Here is a 25268-nt window from a genome sequence, read left to right on the forward strand (position 1 = left end):
TGCACTCAAATTTTGCTCACAATTTTGTTAAAATCTGTACTTGTTCTCCTTTTTCAAGATAATTCATCCACTTGACAGGTGTGGCACATTAAGATGCTGATTAGACAGCATCATTTCTACACAGGTGTGCCTTGGGATGGTTACAACAAAAGAAAAGGCCACTCCAAATTGTGCAGTTTGTTCACAACACAATGCCACACATGTCCCAAATTTTGAGGGAGCGTGCCATTGGTATGCTGAGTGCAGGAATGTCCACCACAGCTGTGGTGTAATAAGCCGTCTCCAATGTCGATTACTTTGCAGCGCATCAAACCACACAAGCGCACAAGCGAAGCCCACATCAAACCACTCCAGCACAGGACATCCGCATCCAGCATCTTAACCTGTAAGATCATCTGAGAGCAGCCAACCAAACAGCTGATGCAACAACTGGTTTGCACAACCAAAGAATTTCTGCACAAAAACCATCACACACTGTCTCAATGAAGTTTATCTGCATGCTCATCATCGCCACGGTTGTGAGGCCGGTTGGATGTACTGCCAAATTCATAGAAGCAACATTGAAGACAACTTATGGTGAAGAAATGAACATTCAGTTCATGCGCAACAACTCTGGTGGACATTCTTATAATCAGCATGTCAATGACACACTTCCTCAAAACTTGGACATCTGTGGCATTGGCTGCGTTCCAAATCATATATCTTTTTCCTTTTACTTTTAATAGGCACTGCAGCTTGCCTTTACAAAGTACACACTGTTGCATGCAGTATGCACACAACTGGGACATACTTCTTCCTCATAATGTTATACCCTGAACTTTGACCCTCTTACTCATATATATTCTGCAAAGTCCGACTGTTTGTAGTAGAACATCCTGGTATTTTTGGCTTACCGCATTTGACATACTAACACATCACTAACACAGATTTTAACACATTTTTAACCAAAAATTGAGGGAAATATATCTGCGTTAAAATTTTTGTTCAGTGTATTTTATGCCAATATTGGTTCTCATGCAGACAGTACCATGATGTGCACACTATGCAACAGGAAATTCTAAAAAAAAAAAGACTTTTTAAATAAATTTTTAATATCACAATAGATGATCACATAAGGGGCGGGGCCTGCCTGGACTGTGCCCCCCCCCCTGCCTCATTTTTATTGTTTCAGGTTGATTCATTCACTAGATTTTCTGTCTTTGGGGTAGTATCTATCAAGGGAATTATAAGTTATGATAGGGTTAGCACATTAATCATGCAGGGAATTATATTGCTTTTTTCCCCTGGCTTCACTGTGTTCCCCTCCACTTCTGGAGCCAAAATCAACGCCCTTCAAGAACGAGACTGCAAGAGGCTGCGTTCATTCACTGCAACTGGCCGGGGGAAAGAGTTACAGCGTGTAACTTGTCCTAATACCAGAAAATGCCATTCTAACATTTCTGTTTTAAGTACACGTTGAACAAAACAAGGTGCAGCATGTTCATTACAAAGCTTGAAAATGTGTTGATAGGCTTGTTTTTCTGAGGCTCACATACCCTGACTACCTGTTCTCAAGGTAAAGGCCTGACATTGATATCAATGTTGTCTCAGTCTTCAAAAAAAAAAAAGAAAAAAAAAAAGCAAATAAGTATGACACAGCAGCACAGTTTACCAAAGGTGTGGAAATCTCACCTAACTCAGTAGCCTGACGAGTTAAATGGGTGAGGTGACAGACGGAGTTCTCACTTCTCATTTAAACTTCAACCGTCAGCGAAGTTTACTCAGTAATTTCCACTTCATCTCTGCCTTATCTTTCACACCTAAGTCACTTTATGTCCTTCATGGTTTGTAATGCCGCCTGAAGGTTCAGTCCAGACAAGTTCCAAAGAAACCCAAAAATCTTTACGTACACTGTGTGTGATGTCTGTCGGGCATGTTGTGTGGAAGCTGTCTAATAAAGTGCATTGATCCAGGACACACAAGAACATTGGAGTTCATTGGCTTTTCACCCAATGCTTTCAACCCTAACAGATGACTACAGTATTCAATACCTGCTGTTTTCTACGTCAAACACCCCGAGGTCCTCCAGCCAGAGCAGCAAGAGGCTCCAAGTCAGTCAAAGAATCAAATATAGATGTTTGCCCCCAGGTTGTCTGACCACGCTGACCTCTAACCCTGATTTACTTCCTGATGATACGCTAGTAGTGAGTCACACAGTGCAGACATGTCATGCAACGCTTAGTGTTTCCACACTGAAGGGGGATTTCACAGCTCCACAATCTGCAGTTATGAAGTTAGTGAGGAGGAGTGACGTTTGTATCATCTGAGATACAGAAAAAAAAAAGAAAAAAAAGGGAAAGATACAAAGAGGAAAAAGGAGTGGGCGTGTGTTGCTGAAAACATTTACACTCATCTAGTGCATGTAATCAATTTGTGTGTTATGTCAATTTCTCTTCAGGCTTTGAATTTAACAACACAGACAACAAATCTCTGGCTTCCTGAACATAATACGTTTATCATTATTGAGCTGTTCACTTGGGAAGCATCACAGGAGTCATATAAATGTAAATGTGTTCTGCTTCAGGAGCAGGAAAACAAATGTTAATAATGAGCAGCAGCAACATGAGGCAGCAAAGTCAACCTGTGTTTGTCTTCAGACAAGTTTCATTAGGGGAATTACGCTGTCTGAAAGTCCATTAGTGACTTTCCTCTTTAAGAGCTGCCCGAGGCTGCAGTGAGGTACCTGGAGCCATTGCACCATTTACTAGCTTTGTGAAAATTGGACAGAGAACAGGAGTGACTTCGACACTCAGTCCAGTCAACTATCGGGGAGATAAGTGAGCACAGTGCAAGATAACAAAACCTTTTACACGCACACATACAACTGTCCTCTGCTAACAAATCATGCATGTTTTTTATGTATCGTTATCATCCTTAGTGAAAAAACAAGATGCAGCCTTTACGTCTCCACAATCTATAATAATCACCTTTTTTTCTCCTGAGTAATACAAGGTGAAAAGGAAACTGTCATACATGTGTGGGGTGAGGAGCTGTAGGAGTTGCTGTATCGCCTGACAACTGAAAAAAAGAAACTGCTGACAAAACAACAAGCACAGTGGCAACACCAAAGAGGAAGTGGCAGCAGTTTTGAAAGGGTGAAAACCCAACTTGAAAATAGAGTGAAATATGGCAAAAAAAAAAAAAGGGCTGATGATATCTGTCAGTGTGCGATAATAGCTTGACGCGAATCATGATGCAAAACTTTGTCACTGTTGCAACAGACGAGACTCGACAGATCATCACCACAATTCTTTCTAAACAGAGATAAAACTGCTTTTTTATTAAATCAACTCCCTTTGCCTGTGTTTGTGTGCAGCAAGCAGCACAGCAAACTGCTTTCTGGCCAAAGTAAAATGTTTGAAGCAAAATATTTCAGTAGATAAAACATGTAACTTTTTGTCATTGATTAAATCTTTTTTGTAACACATTTTGACTTCTGGACAACTCTCTGGAGTTATTAGAAATATTAGGATCCCACTGGCTAGAAAAAATCCCACGAAGCTTCCACTGGAATCTAATTCTTCAAATAGAATATAAATAATATTAGTGTCGCCTTATCTGCAACTGTGCTTAAACCGAATAACTAAACATGCAACGCAAATGCTCGGCAGTATTACAATGTTGATTCTGAATTTCAAATGTCAACATTATGAATGAAGCTTCAAAGCTTTCAACCATTCAGTGCAGCCCTAGTATAATTTCATGATTAGATCATGCACACCATTCATCACTTTATTTGCCAACTAAGCCTTATAAATCGTGTCTTATATTTTCATTGGCAATGAACAACATTCACTTGAAATGCTTTTGTTTTTAAGCCTAGGTTCCATTTTTGTAGCTGTATCTATCATTTAGATTAGCTCTGACAGCAACGTCCTTACTGAGTTCTGGGGATGTGATAACATCTGTGATAACATTATTAGTTAGCCAAGTGGATGAAGGGGTCAGACGACCAGGCAGCTGTAAATTCCTGCTTTAACTATTTATTCCTTTAAACCGCACTGAAAGTGGAAACTTTGGAGACTGAACTTAATGTGTAGTTTTATAAATCTGGGTTCAGGAACAAAGACCATGCCTCAAACACATCCCATTTCCAACCAAAAGTATTTACGCACACCTGATCCATACTCTCTCTCTCTTCGATGCATTTCTCACATCCCACCCTCCCAATCCCTTTTTTGCCTCTTACATCTTTTTCTGTGCTCCTCTCTGCGTACAGGAACCACCGAGGGCTTTATCTGAAGCCAAGTTTAAGAAGAGACAACTCCCCCCTCAGTCTCAACTCCCTGGATCCCTCCAGAGTTCCTGCCTTCAAGCAATACATCCGTATTCACACTCGCCCACGACCCAGACACTCAGCCTTCATCCCCTCATCCCGTAACCCTCTATCTTTCATCCCCTCATTCCTTCATTCCTCACTTTTCATCCCTTGACCCTCATTCTTTCATCTCTAACCCTTCAACCCACATCTCTTCATCCCCCAACCCTTCGACCCTCATCCCTCAACCCTTTGAGCCTAAACCCTTCATCCCTCAACCCTTTGAACCACATCCCTTCATCCCTCAAGCCTTCGACCCCCATCCCTTCATCCCTCAACCCTTTGACCCTAAACTCTTCATCCCTCAACCCTTCAACCCCTTATCCCTCAACCTTTTGATTCTCATCCCTTTCTCCATTTCTCCCTCATTCCTTCAACCCTCATCCCTTCATCCCTCAACCCTTCAACCTCATCCCTTCAGCCCACAACCCTTCGACCCTCATCCCTCAACCCTTTGAGCCTAAACCCTTCATCCCTCAACCCTTTGAACCACATCCCTTCATCCCTCAAGCCTTCGACCCCCATCCCTTCATCCCTCAACCCTTTGACCCTAAACTCTTCATCCCTCAACCCTTAGACCTTCATCCCTTTACCCCTCAACACTTTGACCCAGATCCCTGCATCCCTCAACCGTTGGACCCTCAACCCTTCAACCCTCATCCTCTCAACCCTTCATCCCTCAACCCTTTGATCTTCATCCCTTTATCCCTGAACCCTTCATCCCTCATTCCTTCATCCCCCATCCCTTAACCCTTCATCCCTCTACCCTTTGACCCTTAACCCTTCATCCCTCAACCCTTCAACCCTCATCCCTCAATCCTCATTCCTTCTACCCAAATCCCGTCATTCTCTAATCCCCTGATCTTCATCCCTTCATGCTTTCCTCCAAACTCTTAATCCATTATATTTAATAAACCAGTCTAAATCTTTCTCTTCTTGGTGCGGTCTTTGTTAGTGAAATGTCCAGTACATTTGTCCACTGCTAAGAAAAACTGTGTTCAAGTATTTTGTTGGTCAAGAGTTATTTTATCATAACATAGTAATGATGGCCATAATCTTTATTACCAGGTGATCCATTTGCATGGAATAAACAAAGTATGCAATTTACTCACATTTAGTGACATAATATTCTGGATATGATGCGCACAGTCATTTGTAACTCCACTTTGTACAACACAAAAAACTCCACACTGCACCACTTACAGTGATGCACACCTCTTTTCTTAGACGTGGGTTAAACAACTACAACTCATTCTGCCACACGCTGTCACGTCATCCATCTCATTGTTTTTCAGGATTTCCCTCTTCTGATTGATTTGAGCTGAGGGTCTCTCTGAGATGAGCCTGCTGCACCCAAAATCCAGTCCAAACTTTCATTTTTAATAGCCAACACAGCCTCCGTACTCCTCGCCTGGGAAAGAGGCAGAAAAGAGGCATGGAGAAAAAATAACTCCTATAAATGACTTCAAATCACTAAGATGTCGATTCGCATGAATGTTATATGACTTTTGTGCTTGTTGAAATATGGTAGGTACTTTGCTGTGGAATTTCTACTAACAAATTACAGACATGGCAGATTTGAATGAGATTAAGATCACAAACAACCTCCGCTATTATTACAAATTACCAGATGTCCCTACGTAACATTAGTCCTGTGTGAATAGGGTTTTTTTCCCCTGTAATTGCCTTCCAGTCAGTATTCAGGGTATAACAAGAGGTTAGATGTGCGCTTTGAGCACTTAAAGCCAAAGCATGTAGCTTTTGGGGTTTAAATATGGCAACTTCACGTCATCTCAGAGGTGGATTATTATTAGAAGTTAAGGTTCTTTTATTGTTGCTCTACTTGGCATTTATGTGCTGCTATTCAGTGTTGCTGCTCTCGTAAGCAGCTCGTTACCTTTACAACAATGTCTGTTCAAATTACCCCTGCAGCTTTTAAATTGCAAGGTGTGCGTCACTCTGAGATGCTTCAGTGTGTAATTTCACCTCTTAAGCAAATGATAAATGAGACATTATTTATAGACATTATGTGGTTAGTTAAGAATGTTTTGATTTATCTAGTGAACTAGTGCACACAAGAATGATGTGGGAAAGTAACACAATGGATACATGATGTTTATTGTAGTAAAACATTATTTAACTACTTTCACTGCCATGTGGGGAGTTAATGTGCAGAAGGTTATTTTATCTGATAATCACAGCATTCAGATTTGTGGCATGCCAGTTAATTTTATTTGGCATTTAAGCAAAGTTAACTGGTTGCAGACTGAAACAGGACAAACAAACTTTATACTCTGAAAAGAATCTCAAGTCCTGACACGCACTGCCAGCCTGCAGTTTTACGACTTTCCCAAGACTGACTCTGACATCAAACCAGAGCCAGCTCAATCTGTCATGTGTCACACACAATGTGTAGGTGTTGTTTTGTTTTGGGACTTTAAAAAACAAACATGACACAGTAAGCTTCATTAAACTAATATGACATGACATGAAGGCAACACTACACCATTGTTTTTGGTTAAACACAGGACGATTGCATCCTAGACCACATGCTGACTTACGTGTGTGCTGCAGTAATAAGCCAACGCTTTGGTAACACCACCCGCCACGTACCGTGACTATGTACAACTAACAAAAATTGTTTGTTCTGCAGTTTCCTCTTTATGCTGATATGAATTAATGACGACCACAGAGCTTCAATTATGACAAATGTGTGTCAATGAACGCTGATGAGTGAAGTGAGCGCACATGCGGACGTGCATGTATTATCCTGGGAAAGTTTGCAAGCTCGTTTTATTTGTTTTCTTTGGTTTGGTTTTTTGTCCTAAATAAGTTCTCTGTCAGTAGAGTCGGTATCCGGCATTCCTCCCCGTCAACATCCAACTGTGAGTTTTTCCCTGTGGACTGCTGGGACCATAAATCTGTGTGCTGGGTGGGTGGGTGTCAGCAGCAGAGGGCCAACACACAGTATATAGAAACAGAGATGGACACTTATTATGGTAATCATCAGTGGACATCAGACTCCCTACACAGACAGGTTGACACCTCAAATAGATTGTAAAGCCATCTGAAGAGAATTTGGGCTTTATAAATTAAGGACGAATTAATACTGGCGCTATTTGGTCTGCTTTAAACGAACCCTGGTCCGCTTCCAGTGATTGTTCAGTTCATTTGGAGTGGTGTGAACGCTCGTTCAAACTCTGGTGCGGATCAAACGAGTGAACCCTGGTCCGCTTGAAAACTGGGGGTCTCAGTTCACTTGCAAGTGAACCCTGGTGTGGTTCGCTTACGGTGGGAAATGCAAATGGTCTATCCAGCAGACCAAAGAGAAGAAGTGTCGTAGAGCGCAGTGCATTTTGGGTAGAAAAAAAACAAAGCCAACAGCACAAACCGGGAGAAGAAGAGGTAAAAAAAGAAAAAGTTGGAAAATGCCTCATGGGCAGACGTGGAGTAGTGAGGAGGTGCAGGCACTTATTGATATATGGTCAGAGGACTATGTATCACAGTTGCTTGTGGCTACCCACAATGGATTTCCATTTTCGGTCCTTGCCAATCGATGAGCCAGGTTTTCTTCTTCCTCATGCTTTATTCTTCCTGGTCAGTGGTCGTTTTGGGCAGTACCACCCCCAAACCAGCAGCTGTTGTAACTGCGTGATGTTGTCCAGGTGGTTCATCCCTCAACCCTTCAAACCACATCCCTTCATCCCTCAACCCTTAAAAAGTGCAGTGTGAAAGTGAATCAAACCAAATGAAGGTGTGAAATTTTTCGGCATTCTCAGCCCAATCGAACTGAGTCCCCCGGAATATGTTGGTGTGAATGCACCCTAAAAGTAGTTTATCTTATTTCCCTGCAGCTCCAGACATTTAACCCTTCCCACATCAGATTACCAAAATGCTGACCAATCATATGTAAACGGCGGAACACATTGGCCATAATGCATCCTTGGACCCCATTGGCTATCGTCTCATGACAAAATAGCTTTGTATTAGCTTTTTAAAAATGTATGCATTCATATGCAGATATCTATAGAGACGAGGAAGTCTCGGCGTGGATATCCGCTACCTACACCATATTTGCCCAAAATATTGGCCCTCACCTCCAAGGCTTTATCATCATCAGACGACAGCAGATGGATTCAGAGATTGTTATATTACTGTACAAAAACTAGGCCTGCTGCCAGTAAAAATGACAATAGAAAACAAATGTATCCACTGATTCGGTCCAGTTTAACATTAAGTCCTTCAAATTACACAGTAAACAAGTGTTCTTTACATTCAGCAAACATTGTTTGTCTTTCTGAATACTGACCATTATTGACTATCAAAAACATACCTTACCAAGCCCAAAGTGGACACTTGTCTTCATCACCAATTAGTTTGTTCATTCCAAACATATAATGCCAGTCATCAAGACTCTGAAGGTACTTTTGGACAGTGAAGGATTCTCTGGAAGCAGACATGAGGAGGGCTCACTTACTCCTACTTATCCCTTACTTGTAAACAACAGCTAGAGTTCAATCTTCACTTGGCCCTAAAATCCCAAACCACACAATTCTACACTGGATGCCTGGCTGCAATTATCTTATTGAATTTGTTTAGTCCCAGTTGTCAAAGAGCTACGATGCTCTTTGAAGGCAGAACTCATTTTATACACAACAGAAAAACATTTTTGGAAAGACCGCAATGAAGAGTTAATGTCGTTTGTTCCCAAACTTGAAAAAAAAAATAAAAACAACAAATAAAATTGAAACGGATTGATTATTTACAGAAGAAGGGAACACCCACCAGCGGCCACAGAACAGCATGACTGCTCCTCTCACGATGTTTTTAAAGGCAAATGCCATGAATCACAACCTATCTGATGCAAGCTGCAGTCAACTTCATGGAACAGGAAAGGAAACATTTACGAATATTTATGACGACAAACCCTGATGACAGCCTTACTTACTTTCCACAGTGATTCTGTTACGCTAAAATTTAAGTTGTATGCATGAAATCCCAGACTGAATTCTTATTTTACTACTTTTTTCTCCTCATGAAGAAAGATTTGTGATCAACTGACATGAGTCTAAACAACCCGTAAATGAGTTAACATCTTAGCACTTGGGTTTGTCTTTTAGTTAGTAAATGTCTGTGGTTAACACGAGCTTAAGAGATGTTCACGTTTTGTTCTACAACACAAAATACGTCAGTAAATACACCCGATCGTAAATTAGTCAGTGGCTAAAAGAGACTACAGAACGTCATCACGCCAAACACAGCTTCACAGGCTCGTTGTGAGATGTTAGGTCATGCAACTGAGCCTATTGTTAGCTTTTTACTTCTGATGACTGCATTTACAATTTAACAACAACAACAACAAAGTGGCGATGCTGGTCTGGTCTCTGTGTATCATATGATACTAGTCATGTGTTTCAATGGTCAGCACAGCAAGCACTAGATTCTCAAGTAGTAATACTAGGAACATATTTCGTATAATGTTTTGGGATTTTAATGAGATCATCATATTCAGCTTCATTAAGTCTACGGTCACACTTCAAGCTTTAGTGCTCAATTTGGATTTATTGCTCAGGTCTGATATTTTTTTGGCTGTTCACCTTATTTTTTAAATGGCCCAAATATCAGAGACCCGTGTGAAGTGGTCACAGTCCTGAACTGACACACTTGGGCAAATGAACAATAACAAAGACATGACACGCAGCACGCTTTCATACAGAGGTAAACACGAGGGTCATTTAAGTCAGCTGTTACGGTTTCATTTTACGTTCATGTGCAGTGGAAGCCAGTGAATTTGTGAGCTGATAATGACCTAGGAGGAGGATGAGCAGAGAGAGATCTTTTTGTGGAGCAATGGGTGCTACATCTGCACGGAGGTGTGTGTGGATGTGGAGTTGGAGCCAGGAGTGATGGGATGGCTTCCATGAAACAGATTTCATTCATACATTTCAGGATGCCAAAAGCTACTTTTAACTACATCTGTCAGCACCTCTCCACAACACTCTCACGGCAAGACACGTCAGGTTTCCTATCTCCCTAAGACAGTGTGTAGGTGTTGGGTTGTATCAGCTGGAGAGGGGCACGTTACTGCAGGTTTTCTAGAGTGATGTTAAGTCAAATGAATTCCAATATGGCTGTTCAGACTAAGGTTGCATTGCAAAAACTCAGACCTGTACTGACTGTGACATCACCCAAGAGGTTTCTGTTTTTTTTGGTAACCATATTTGGATGAGAGGTGCTGTAAAGTCTTAACATGGGTGTCCATGGAGATTGACTTGCTTTTGAACTGAGCCTCAAGTGGCCATTAGAGGAACTGCACTTTTTGGCACTTCATCATTGGCTTTATTTTTCAGCCCTGCAGGTTGATTCTTGAATTCATACTGTTTACACTGTTATGAAAAACATTTGATATGGCCAACTCTTGCCTGCAGTGTGAACGTGACCTCAGGGTTTGTTTGATATGAGGGTGTATTTCACCGCAGCTCAACCTAATTTTATTAGGCAATACATCTCCTGGGACTGTTGGCAAGGTGGAGTATGAAACAAGACTCCTATTGTTCTCTCTGTACCAGCATTTCCCGGAAGATATAATCATTAAGAAGATGTAATTCAACACCAGGGGTGGTTTGGATGGCCGTTTCCATTTTGTATCTGGTTACCGGTTGGCAATTGAAAAGATACCGCAGGCTGAGATTGTTTGTGAGTGAAAAGACACATCACTCTATAACACAACTGTACAACCATGAGTGGACTTTTCTTTTGGAGTTTAATAGGGACCAACAGAGCAGTGACTCTCCTAGAGAAATCATCTAGCTGACCACCTCACGTCAACCTTAACCTCCCCTATGAAGTTATGGTGTGAAATTTTAGTATAGAATTCCTTTGTATTTTGTTTTCAAAGGCATGAATGGAGCACGAAACATATTTTAAATCACATCAAATGACCCAACAAGGGGCTCCAACTCTAAGGCTGAGAAACTTTACACTTGGGTGTGGTGCACATTGCTCGCAATGCCGTGTGAACAAAGAAGGTGCTGATGGATGGACAAATAACTGTGGACACACATGGCAAGAACCCAAAAAGACAAATATGGACAGCACACTGAACAATGTGTCTGTACATACAGTAAACGGCTGCTTGTGAAAGATTGTTTGAACTGATATTTCCAGTATGTCTCTGCAACAACCGTGAATATTTCAGCCTGCCTCTCTGATTAAATCTATTCAGACAAATGCACACAACCTACTGATAAGTTTGCATACCCGTGCATCAAAGGTAAATCATCCTTCTTGAAGGTTCTCTTGCACACACATCGATACAAATACAGATCAGTGGGAAAAGATTTCAGCTCAGTGTTCTTTCTCAGCCAAGTGAAGGATCCATAATCACAGAAAATACAAGATGGAAGAAGAAGGAGCTGATCTGGGACGCTAATGAAAGGATCTAAGCTGCTAGTTTTAATGGTACACACACCAATCAACCAAAACATTAAAACCACTGTGGGCTGAGTGAATAACATTGCTCATCTTGTTACGATGCAATGTTTTGTTGGGAAACCTTGAGTCCTGGCATTCATGAGCACCCACCGAAACACAGCTGCAGACCAAGTACAACCCCTCATGGCAATGGTACCCCCTGTTGGCAGTGACCCCCCAGCAGGACAACAAGCCATGACACACTGCAAAAACTGCTCAGGAATGACCGGAGGGATTGGAAAAAGAACTCAAGGTGTCAACCTGGCCTCCAAATTCCCCACATCTCAATCTAATCGAGCATCCACAGGACGTGCCAATACCCCACCCTTACGGTACAACCAACAGGACTCAAAGGATCCTCTGCCAACACCCTGGTGCCATACATCACAGGACACCCCAAGAGGTCCTGTGCCCATGCCTTGACAGGTCAGAGCCAAGTCCAATCTAAGGAGGCCCCACCATGGATTCAGGCCACCTCTGGGGTACCTGCATGTCCCATGCACCCTCAAGCAGATTGGGATCTGGGGAATTCGGTGTCCAGGTCAATGTTTTGAGCTCTCTGTCACATTCCTGAACAGCTTTGTGGTGTGGCATGGTGCATTTTCCTGCTGGGGTGGCAACTGTCATTGGGGAGTGCTGTGGCCATGAGGGGTGTACTTGGTCTGCAACGCTGTTTGAGTGGGTGGAGTGTGATAGATGGCATATACATGAATTTCAGGATAGTGACAAGATGATCAATGTTATTTACTTCACCTGTCAGCTGTTTTAATGTTTTGGCTGACCGATGTATATTGCATATAAATGTGCACTTAATAATAATATGAATGATGATGATGATGATGGCGATGAAGAAAAAGAACACTAACAGACCATAAGTAAAATGTAACTGCAGAAAAATGATCAAGTTCCTCCAAAAAAATAAAAATCCATTCAGCTTCTCTGTGTTTGTCGTCTCGATCATGTGTATGGCCCACATTCCTGGACTGCAATTAATGATTTTATTTCTAATATACTAATCAGTTTATTGATTGGTCATTTCATCTATAAAATGTCAATGTAAGGTCCTCTTCAGATGGTTTGTACAACAAGCACCCTAACAGATAATCAATTTGAAATGACGTGAAAGCAAAAGACGAAAAGAAGCAGTAAATTTTAAGAAGCTGAAATCACTTGTTACATTACTTTAAACAGCTATTACATTTTTGTGTTGAATCTGACAGTCAAACAATTAATTGACTGATTGGATTGAATGTTTATGTCCCAGAAAGCAGTTAGCAAGAGAAAAATAATCTCCCAGGTTGTTTTCACACAAGTAATGACGGATCCACAGTGCTCATGTGCACGTTGTCTACAGTGTACATTCTCACTTTCTGCAAACAAGGCCCTTTCATCCATCTTCATGTTGTTTGTCTCACTGTTTCCTCACCATTTTTACTCTGTGATACTGGCAGCAATCATCAACCACGTCGCCCGACTGTTACAATTTCAGAAAATCAGGTCATGACATTGAAAACCAGAGAAAACACTCAGAGTGATAGGCACGTGTCATATCAGAGTGAAAAAAGGCTGTCCTGAACGCAGCCGAAGTCACTGTACTCAAGACAGTTTGTTTTTTCTCTCAAGCTTACACACTGAGACAAATAAATGCCAGCCTGAAATGTGGAACAAAAATAATCTTAGGTGATAAAAGAAAAGCTGAGACTGGGTCAAGCAAATGTTTGAAACAGCAGCATATAAACAAGAGCTGCTGACTTGAGTAACATGAGTAACTAAACAAATGAGTCTGGAGGCAGCTATCGATTGCAGAGGACAGATTTATTCTGGGCTCTCCACTCTAAATCTCCTGCAGAAGCAAAATAAGCCCACAACTAATAACATTTCCCAAGATCAATAAGATTTTATTATTTGGTCAATGTAACACCAATTAGATGTGGGCCTTAAAACTACTGGAGGAGTATAATAATGTGTGCACATGTGCGTCATGCTCCAACAAAAACTTTGATTACCTATTGCTCCGACCTGACATACATCTTTAACAGGGACAAAAAGCCTCGAAAAACACCTCACAAAATGTACAATAAACAAGACAAACAATCAATGATACGTGCCCAACGTCATTGGCCAAAACTAAAGCTAACAATCAAATTATATTGCACTGACGCACACTGCTCAGTATAACTGTTTTGCACTGTTGCTTTGACAGAACACCGCAAGATCTTTCAGTGTTACTTAACTGTAACTGTGTCCATATTGACACTGTGTCAGTGAAGCATGGGAATTTAAATTACAAGCCAAGCCGCTGGCTCCTGTTAAAAAATACAAACATCGTTTCAGTGGCAGCCCACTGTTGGACAAAGTCCATTAATGATGCAGACATGACTGGTGAAAATGGGTTTTTACTGATATACACTCTTAACCAGGACTTAATGTGTGCAGGATGCTGCTGAAACAGATCTGGGACCTCTTGGTTTTTCACTGCTTGTGTTCTGGTACCAAGTTGTTCCAATCTGGTACCTCTTTCATCACTATAAAAATCTCTAAATAAATGTTTTCTGTTTCATCTGATTTAATTTTAAATCTGATTTTCAAAAAGAGAGATGGTCTTGCAGTAAGTGTGAATGCCTGAAGTGTGTGACTTTTGTGCACATGAATGTTACTGCAATTTGAATTAGGACACCCTTAACAACAAATAAAACGTCTGAAAGAAAATCAGCGGATCAACAGGGTGGCGATAATGGTAGCAGCATTGCTAGTGGCAGCAATGCTAGCACAGTGAGCTCTCTGGATGTGTTGAGGTTCTGGCCGGTGGGCGATGCTTGGGGCTTAACTTGACTGTCTCCAACATAGTGGATGGGTCATGAACTTTCTCAGTTTACAGCTAAACTTTCACTAAAATATGTTTCTGAAAGCATCCGAGGCGAGAATTAAATAATGCGCTAACAGAATCTTGACTCATATTTGATCAGTGCTGCCTACTTTGACTGCAGTACTCGAGCAGTAACTGACATGATTGACAGCTGCATTAGGGACTCCTTGGCTCTGACAGGTTGTCTTTTGTTGCAACGCAGTGGATTCTGGCAAATGACTTTAGAGGCTGTAGGAGTAAGGATGTGACTTTTTTTCACAGATTATCTGTCTCATATAATACTGTGTGTGTATGTCGTGACAGTTTCAGTAAATATGACAAAAAGTAGCTTTAAGCCAAAGGTCTGAACACCAGCACAAATGAAAAAAATGTTTCCACATCTCATCCGGTGCAAACTGCACATCTGTTGCCAACACTGCTGGGTTTTTGTTCAAAGATGATTGTCAAAGTGTGAAAGCACATTCAACAAATATTTGGACAAACTATGTGGGGAGGGGGTGTTTTCATTTTTTATCTTTTATTCATGAATTGCTCAAAAAATCCACCCACATGCAATATGTCCAATAATAAAAATGTAAATTACTCCTAAAAAACCGCGTGGACCAATCAATGACACCTTTTAAAAGAATGTTAATAACAGTGTCTATTTCACAATCAATTATTTTCAGCAATTGTGTGCCTGCAATTTAAAGGGCTACTGAGAGTTCAGCAGTTTTGGGGGAAGAAATGCATCTGATGGTATTTCTCGCTCTAGTACCACCAAAGTAATGTTTTCAAGATGTCGCTGCAGAGGAACTATGTTGCAAGCAGTCTGACTGGAAGAAGACAGAGATTATTCAAAGGACAGAGACTAAGAGTGAATTATACATGAACACATGAAAACCCAAACAGGATATTGTTCATTGTTACAGTGTCAGTGTTCATTTAACATTGTATTGATTTATAGTGAAGCTGTGACGCATTATGACTAATCCATGAAAAACACTAATTCACTGGTTTTGACTTCACGAGAAAAATATGGCAACTCAAGTAATAACAAAATGTAAGATGACTGAGAGGACAAGGAGGCAAGTATTGACACTTTAGAGTGCTTATAATCAGTATTTTAGTGTATCATAAATCAAATGACCACGTGTATGTGAAAGAGGTTACTCGTAGTGACAAACCCACAGATAAAGGTCACCCGACTCAGCTCATGGGTTTGCTGTATTCTCTTGTTCATTTGTTTGTGGCGGCTCACCATGATTAAAACATCTGCCGCCACAAATAGGTTTTCTATTTTTGGAGCTGGACCATCCATTAGGAGCACTTTGGAATATATATACATTTGGTTATTTATAGCACCACACTGTCAGAGCGCAGAGTGCACCCAGGGCAGAGACAGAGCAACAGAACGTCAGGTGCATTAAAAGTGAAACATAACTATTTATTCTCCTGGGTCTAAAAGTTTGCATTCACTTGCAGCAGCTGCTCCTCTCTGATCTGATCAGCTTTGAATGGCTTGACAGATCATTTATCAACCTCACGAGTCACAAACTGCTGCTAAAGAAAAAAAGGACTCATGGTGAGCTTCGCCGGCTCTGCCTTCACAAACCTCCCAATTTAAAGAGGGGACACAGAATGATACAAAGAGACAGAAAGGCATTTAAAAGAAAAGAAGGAACTTTTAGTTTTTTTCAGCCCGCAATGTTGTTGTCAGCATTGTTTCCAGCTGAAAGTCAAAGTTAGCAACTAGCTCCTGAAGTAGAGCATTTAACTGCTAAAGAGACAGATAATTCCCTCAGGAGTCGGTGGAGACCAAAAACAGAGCAAAAATAGAGTGAACATTGTACTTACACTCATCAGCTGGCCACAAACACAACTACTAACGAATGGAAATATTGCTCCATAACTGCTGAAAGTGTAAATACGCAACTGTTGTCAAACGAGTTTGCTATATCAACTTAAAAGTGCAGTATATGTCAGTACATAGAGCTTTGTTTCACTGCCTGGAAAGTGGTGAAAAAAATCCCTTAATATAGGTTTCATTTAAAATCTTCATTAAAGATACCAAAGTTAACATGTGATAAGACAGCACATACCTGGGCCAGTGACTCGTGAATATTTTTTCAGTGGCATAACCAAACACACACCACAGAACAATGAGCTCTGCTGCTCCGTCTTCTATCTCTGATCTCATTCTGTGCCTCAGCCATTACAAATCTCCTCAGCACCTGCTGCTCCACCTCTTATTGTCTGACTAAAGCCTTAGGCCATATTCTCCAGCGACCACACACTTCAACAAGATATATTAAGAGGTACAATATCTACACCTCATTACCTTCATTTGTTGTCCACTTTCTCCTGTGTGGCTCAATCCGAGGTAAACATGACAACAAACCAGGATACAACTAGTAATGATGGGCAGGATTAGCAAGCCTACTGTAATAGGAGTAAATGTGTGCATATATGAAGTGTGTGTTTGTTGTGTACATGTTGAATGTAGGATTAAGCGTCCATCCACTAACAAAGGGAATCCTCATTGTTCAGTCCACAAAAGCCAGCTGCTGATTGCGGAGCATCGTCTTTCCTTATAGATCCCTGGATAAAGCTCACAATGATATTTATCTCCCAGCAGCACCTGGAGCACCTCGACCGCAGTACCAGTTTGGAAAACAAAGCATGTGTGTGGCTGTACCACTCCCATGTCACCAACTCAAGCAAAGGTCATGGTCTTAATCCATTATTTCCACATTTTGTGTTGTTGCTCAAGCAGACTCATCTGATACCACCTCTGGAAGGCATTAGAATGATTTCAGGTTTGAGTCATCTTGGATGTGTCTGGATTTCGGGACTTCCCCTCTTTGTCCACGCTGATTTACCAAATCTAGATCCAGCTGGATGCGAGGAGTCAATATGCATACTTTAAGTAACATTAGAGTCTGAGCGTTGACTGGGCCTGTCGAGGGACTTAAGAGCTCTGGGCTGTTTTCAAACTATCCTAAAGTTGATTTAGCTGTATGCTTTAGGTTAAAGGCCTGAGGGGAAATAAACTGTTACATTCTAGTTAATGTTTTAGTGGTTTTAAAGCTCTTATCTATTAGTCTTCATGTGTCAACAGAATCTTTCACCTCATACTGTTTCTTTTTTTTTTTTTTTTTACTTTTCCTTCTGCCTTGTCTATCAGACAGATTTATGGGGTGCTGCACTGACTCCTGGAGGCATGATGCACTATGACTGTAAATGTGTCAGAGCTGTTGTTTATAGCCTTCCTGACAATCATCCCTCCTGCCCAGTTTGCTCAGAGCTATTGGAAGTGCTTTGGTGTTCCCATTTTTTCATTTTCTGAATCACAGAACGCACTGTGCTCTCGTGAACCTCCAAGACTCTTTTTCTTTTGCATTTCAAAAAAGCACTGGGAGGGACGACGTGATAAAATCATCAGACTTGATGTCAAAGTCATTCATGAAGTATTCCACTGCTGGAAAGATGGTCTTTTCATAAAACTAGGCCATCTATGCAGAACAAATATAACATATAAAAATACATAACATATAAAAATGTGGAAGTTACAATCTGCAGTTCGAGCAACAGCCCTAGAGCCAGTGAGAATCTGCCATGTTTGCATCATCTGCCTGATTGGAGCTGAGAGATGAGCAGGGAGAACTGGGTGCTGGTAGGATGGAAGAATGTTTACCACAGTTTATTTACACGTACTATCCACGTTGTTGTGATACAAAGCTGGTTGAAAATCAGAAAAGTATCCCTTTAACCCAGTGGCGACTAGTAGTTAATAAATGAAAAACAGTCAATGAAAAAGTCCATTTAATTTTGACTGTTTCAAAGGTACCCTGTAGAATTATTCACTAACAGTAGTGCTATAATGCAATGGATTTTTTTAGAGTGAGTCCACATTTTATTACTATCACGTGCACTACGATGCCTGTGCATGCACACACGGTGATGCAGTAAATCATCCTGCCAATGGTTTCAGGCCATCTGACTGATCCACAGGTGTGTGTGTGTAGGAGAGGGGGGGGGGTTACATAGATGTAACCAATGTGGGTTTTAAATTATTCCAAAAATAGGTTCCTTAAATGTTTAAAGAGGAAGCAGACCTCAGTGATACACACCACTTGTTTTAGAAACACTGAATGTAGACAACAACAGGGTATCCCTGATTCTTAATTTCAGTTCCATCTTCCTGACCTCTAGTCGACCGTTTTGCATTTTTACGTTAATGATCACAAGACACTCAGTGTAAATCAGCCCAGTATAACTGCTGTTTTGATAAAACTTTTAACAAAAGCAACGAGGTACAATTTAGTTCAGGGATCTTTGTTGCACTCCCTGTCTTCTGACCTCACGTACACAAGTCAATACCAGCCTGCTGACTAAGACTCTGACATTGCAGCTACACTAATGGAAGCATATTATCATTAAGACAAAGCATCAGCAATACAAATCTGTCTAATGGTGCTTTTTTGGATTAAAGTTCCTACACAGAAACAAAACGAGCCCTGGGGCTATTTAAAAATATATATCAGCCTGAACTGTTGAATAATATGATTAAGGCTGAAACACTTACAGTGGTCTGAATAGCCTGTAATATGAGTGCAGCACTTTATTGATCCAAGTATTGACCAGCAACATATGGACCCCAGGCATGCTCTGTGGTTCCCATGGGAACAGCAGGGAGGGGTGGTATTGCTGATAATCAAGCAAGCTATCAGTCCGTACCTGTCCCCCGCAGGAGGCAGCTTTGATCATTTATAAACTTAGGATGACAGGACAAAGAGAAGGGAAGAAAGGCCTAATGGAGGAGAGATGATTTCCCTTTCAGGGGAAAACCTTGTGTCAAGACATGTGAATTACTGACCCTAAATACTCAGTGAATCACATATATCAACAAAAGGCCCTATCTTGAGCCAGTGTTTGGTTTGTTTGTTCTGGGCTGTGAGGACTCTAAAACTTCACCTGGGCCTCCCTCGGCATATGGGTGAGTAGATAATGGCTGAATTTTCATTTTTGGGTGCACTATCCTTTTAAAATCTGGATTTTTTTTAGGCATTCCACCAGCCTACCAAAGAGGCAGCCCACTGGGATTTTTTTCAGTATGCCTGACAACCAGTACACCACTGGTTTAAACACTTTTTCTGATTATGTGACCACTGTTTTAGTCTATATAATGTATGAAAATGGAGAAAAACTCCATCACAACCTCTCAGAGCCAGATGTGCCATCTTCAAATTGCTTGTTTTGTCCAACCAACAGTCCAAAACTGAAAGATATCTAATGCACAATAATGAGCAGCAGATTCTCACATTCGAGAAGCTGAAATCAGCAAATGTTTGGCATTTGTGTTTCTGATTTTAATGATTTTACTGTCTTTGAATTGACTTTCTCTCTCTTTTTTTGCAGATCTGTGAACACAGAAGTGTTCATGGGCTTTTTCTCCTCTGCAGTAGTTTGTTAAGTTAAAGTAGCAAAGTGGAGACTGATGAGTTTGTGGTCTATTAGAGCTGATCAGATGAGATCGACAGATTACAGTAAGCAGGCCGGGAAAAAACGATGGCCAAAACCTAAATGAAAGCGCTGTTCTTAGAAATAGAGCGCTATATTTCTATATGAATTAATGAACACCGAAGTTTCACTTTCACTGCGCCTAACACTCTGCTTATCTGTCAGCGTACGCTCTGTGGTCCGAGAGTTTCGTCCTCTGAATAACTGAACGGTATATACTAGCCTATATATATTCTAACAGCACTCCAAATAAACTCTAAAAATAGAAAATCAATATGTGGCGGCAAATGCTGATATCATGTTGGGCCACCACAAATAAATGAATGTGTGTGAAACCCTGCAAACTGTGTCATATTGTTGCTTTAATGTATTTTTAATGCACTTGTGTTTGACTGCAATCCCATCCTACAGCTGGGGATAGATCTCTGTAACTGTATTTTGTGTTTAACAAGCAGTGGCCATATATTCCATATGGCTCAACATGACATTAACAGTGTGTCACGTGTCAACAACGTGCCTCAGGTTTTACGCTACATCAAACAAATAAAACGTTCTTTCACAGACCATCTGCGGTGATAACATTCATCACATCAGGTTCTGTTGGTTAATGGCACCTTATCTTCCTCAGCTACTGTAATTGCACAGTGTGTACTGTAGGTTTAAGGTGATGTATAACATACAGCTAGGCCAGGGCTCTTAGTGACAGGCCTGGGAAGCTGGTGTGATCCAGGGAACAGGGAACAGGGAACAGGACAAATGTTCACAGAAATGGATTACTCTTTAAAAACTTACGTCAGCCCACCACACACCCACACAGCAGCTCCCTAAAAACAAAGCTCGTTCTGAGGAATTCCCACACATCTGATCATCTTACCACTTCCGTGATCGCAACCACAACATATGAGCTTTCAGCTTCTGAATAATGAACATCAAAGATGAGTCTGAAGAAACAGTCACCTCAGACAGATGTACAGATCAAACACTGCCTCATCTGTTTTTGTTCAAAGGACACTCAGCAAACACAAGATCTCCCAATTTGATCTGTAAGAACAGAGTCTGCAACATTATTCATACCCGTGAGGCGAAGAACACTGAAAATAATAAATGTTTTCTGACATTAGTAAGAGGAAGCATTCATTTTCCAGCACCTGTTTTCCATCTCACCCACATGTACCAGCATGCAGTCCCTGCTGATGAGGACAAGCTGCAGACAGAGCCCGATCTTCAGAGCTTGAAAGCATCATTCTCTGAGGTATATTCAGTTACATGAAAGTGCTTTCAGTAAATTAAGACTAACCGGAAACATAAGAAACACATGCTGATTGCAGCTCGAATACTTAAGGGAACACACTTCTGAAGTGTGCCAGCACTGCGAGCAAAGTCAAATAAATATGCGCTTAATTTTCATTTCAATAACAATAAAAATTTTCGCCAACATCTGTTGTGCTTCAGGAAAACTGGTATTAACCCATTGTGTGTATCTATCTGGGAACATGTTAAGTCTGCAGAGATGCGCCTGCACACTTCATCATCAAAGTCTCAGCTGATTTGGTTTCAACCACAGGGATATAAATGCATATGAGCAAACGAGCACCAATAAACACCCGCACACAGGCCTGCTGAGGTGACGCATGACTCACTAATTACTTAATAACAGGGTCTTCAACTATTCAGAATGACATGCTACTGACCGGGCCTGTAAGTCTAGGATGTTTGGTAGAGATGATACACTTATGAATATTGATGGGTAAAAATAAAACAGGGTTATAAAGTGATCAAATCTAGAGGACAAAGACTTATTCTAGAGGACAAAAGTGGAAGTTCCAAAACTAAAAATGGCCACTGAGGTAACACTAGTCTTGGTGAACCTGCAAGTTTTCTAAATTTATTCTGAATGTGAAGCATAAATAACCTACAGTACTGTACCACTAGAACACAGATATAGCGGTGCAGTTGGGGTTTCTGTTTCCTGAAGTCTGACTCAGGCAGTAAAATGTTGACAAGCGTGTACCGTCATCACTGTTCCTACCCCAGGGTCCTCTCTGCCACAGCTCTGGGCGATACTGCTGCATGCACCGAACATTAGTCAAACCTTTCAGGTTGAGGTTACCACAAAGCCTCCAGATGCAGACAGTGAGTAGTTGGTGAAGTGTAAGAACATGAACAGCACTTTTTACTGCTTCCTGTAAACTACCTGATCATCAGACCACCGTTGTTTACAGTGCCAACATAAATATATGAAAGCAGGGATGCCTTTAAAATACAACTCACATTAATCATATCCTCCAGCTGGTTTTTATTTCCTGAACTTCACTTTCATCAGAACCTCTGGCTAATGTTTATGGACACAGATGGGAGGCTGGGTAACCTCGGACTCCTCCCAGAGGAGCTTTGCCCTCTGGGAAAGGCAGGGCTGGACCAGTCCTCCAGGGTTGTCAGGTTTGGCACACTCCTCTTAAACGGGGACAGATATGGAGCTGAGCAGACTCGCACACACGCACAGTGAGAGCATGCCTTGTGTGGCAAATGCTGCACTCTCTGGCACACCTTTTATTAGTGGAGCCAGCCAGCAGAGCAAAGCACAAACGTTAGGGAGACTCCAGCAGGGCACGCAAACACATACCACAGCAACAAAAACATCAACGGTCGCCCTGCCAGCGGAGTTTTATAAGTATGTAATGATTACAGAATGATGGGAAGGAATTCATTTAAAGAGGAGAAATTCTTTAACACCAAAATGAACCTACCCCATGCTGGAAATTACCCTCTGCTGCCATTGTGCAGACAGACAACTAAAACCACTTTAAAAATCTAATTTTCTGTCCCCCTTTCAGTTCAAACTTTCTCTGACTTCTACTGATTTTGCTGTAATGCTTGGTTCATGTTTTGACAAATGAATAAATGACACATCAGGGTGTCAGCTTTTTCTTCCTTTTCCACTGTAAAATGTAATATTTGCTCAACATGCTGACACATCGTGATTCAGAGGTCTAATCTGCCAAAAATGCTAAGGTTGAACCATAAATTAAAAGTTACAGAGAGTGAGAGGGAGTGTAAAAATTACAAAAATGGATATTAAAGGTCAAATGTGAACTCACAGTGAGTGGCAGGGAGCAGACCACAAAGATGACGGTGATGAGCGCCAGCAGCACCAAGTGGTCCACCTCTTCTTCCCCCTGTGCGAACCAGGCCAGGCTCAGCCTCTTCCTTCTCCCCGTTGACCCGACGGAGCCGCGCCGCATCATCTGGCTCCGGTGCATCTGGCACAGGCTGACAATCACTGAACCGTTGCACACAAACACTGCAAAGATCAGCAGTGCCATGAGGGACGAGTAGGACAGGGAGAAGGCCAGTACCAAGCTGGCCTTCTCATCCCCTGTCGCATCCATGTCAATGAAGCACCACGTCCCGGGACAATACTGTCTGAATTTGCCATAGCCGCTGTATGGCAGGAGGCAGAAGGCCAAAGAGAAGATATAAATAAATAAAAGAGTGAATTTGGCAAAGCTTCTGCGGATGTGTACAGAGTAAAAGTAAGGATGGCTGATGGCCAGGCATCTCTCCACAGCCATGGCGCACAGGATGAGCGTGGGCGCCAGGCCGAAGAAACTCATGGCAAAGCCAAAGAGGTTGCACAGGCCTGCACCTCCCAGACTTATCAGGGACATGTTGCGGGCGTAGCAGATGAACACAGGTGGGCTGAGGAGGCAGGTGCCCAGCAGGTCGGTGAGGGCCAGGCCGGTCACCAGGATGCAGAAGACAGAAGACCTGGAGCGATGCTCCTTCTGGTGCACCCCGAGGATGAAGAGAGCCAGGAGGTTCCCCACCACAGCAGCCATGAACATGATGATGCTTGTTGCTGGCTTGCCAGTCCCATTAACGATGAGAGTTTCATTACAGGTGGTGTGATGGCATGATTCGTTTGACACCATGCTTTTGTTCATGTTCAACATACTGCAAAGAAATGTGCCTGCTCAGTGTGAAACTAGTAAGGAAATCCCACTCAACAAAAGGAGAACCTGACTTCTTGATACCATCATTTGGCAACTCAGAAGGCAGGGCTGTATGGGCAGACCCATAATGCTGCGCTGACTCAACGTGGTTCTCTGTTTGCCTCTCTCATGCACAGTTTTGAAATCTTCCTGTGAGACAAATAACACAAGAAAAACACAAAATAAAACCTTTAATCCAGCAGTGTGGCATCATGTTAAAATTTTCTCCTCAGTACATTAATGTATTTATTCTACAGCTGAATCACACATTCTTCTTAAAGTGACTAACAATCACTCACCTTTCACTTCACTGGATCTGTCGGAGAAAAGCAACTGAAACTATTTAAAAGTAACTCCTTCTTCTTCTGCTCGTCTTTATTTTCCCGTAGATTCAGGCTCCGAGGTCGTTAAATAATAGTTTGAAACCGGTGCTGCCGGTAAGGTGTCGGCAGATACACAGTGAACTCACGGGACTCTGAGAAAGACTGAACACGCTCCACTTTGCTCCGCTTACTTTCTCCGCCTGTCTCTGTGCGCCTCCCAGTTTCGGATTGATGTGTAGTCCCACCCACTGTACCGCTGCTCTGACAGACGCTGACAGATAACTGACTATTGAAACGGCCATTTAAGCCAAATAACAGCGTACACATTAAAGAGAATCTACTTGTCTCTGCTTGTATGTGTCCAGAAATAGAAGCACTATGAGAACACTGGTTATAAATGCCTCACCCCTCAATCAGATTTGTTCTCAAGTTGAGATAAAAGCTGTAACTTATGGTGTGATCCTTCTTGTGTTGTACTATAGACTGTCAGAAACAACAAAACAAAGACAACAGGGTGAAATGATTAAGTTTCAGGGGCCCCAGCTACATACACACGCACACACACACTTTGGTCAGTATTGGCTTGTTCCCTGTGTGAGCTCAGAAAAAAATGTAATCCAATTAGTCTTTTGTGTAAGTATTTGGTTTGGCAGTGTCTCCTCTTGGTTTTTAAAAAGGTGTTTTGAATAGCCTTAATCTCGGCTAGTTTACATTTCACGCAGCCTTTGCCGCAACTTGACTGTGAACCAGTGCTT

At 41.7% G+C, this 25268-nt stretch overlaps 1 protein-coding gene across 3 annotated transcripts in view; it reads right to left on the minus strand.

Annotated features, from left to right (window-relative positions):
• Window positions 1-24671, minus strand: part of ptgir (prostaglandin I2 receptor) — a 32751-nt gene extending 8080 nt beyond the window's left edge. The window contains exons 1-3 of one of the 3 annotated variants that reach the window (XM_050062111.1): window positions 24490-24671; window positions 23297-24340; window positions 5584-5768 (exon numbers count right to left, since the gene is read on the minus strand). In XM_050062111.1, the coding sequence (XP_049918068.1) occupies window positions 5649-5768; window positions 23297-24151 (975 nt within the window). In that variant the 5' untranslated portion in view covers window positions 24152-24340; window positions 24490-24671 and the 3' untranslated portion in view covers window positions 5584-5648. Of the gene's footprint in view, window positions 1-5583; window positions 5769-23296; window positions 24341-24489 lie in introns of those variants that run through there. The other 2 variants (XM_050062102.1, XM_050062093.1) reach the window with 2 other exon arrangements.
• Between the last annotated feature and the right edge of the window lie 597 nt (window positions 24672-25268).

This window comes from Epinephelus moara, chromosome 2 (assembly GCF_006386435.1).
Source record: "Epinephelus moara isolate mb chromosome 2, YSFRI_EMoa_1.0, whole genome shotgun sequence".
NCBI lineage: Eukaryota > Metazoa > Chordata > Actinopteri > Perciformes > Serranidae > Epinephelus > Epinephelus moara.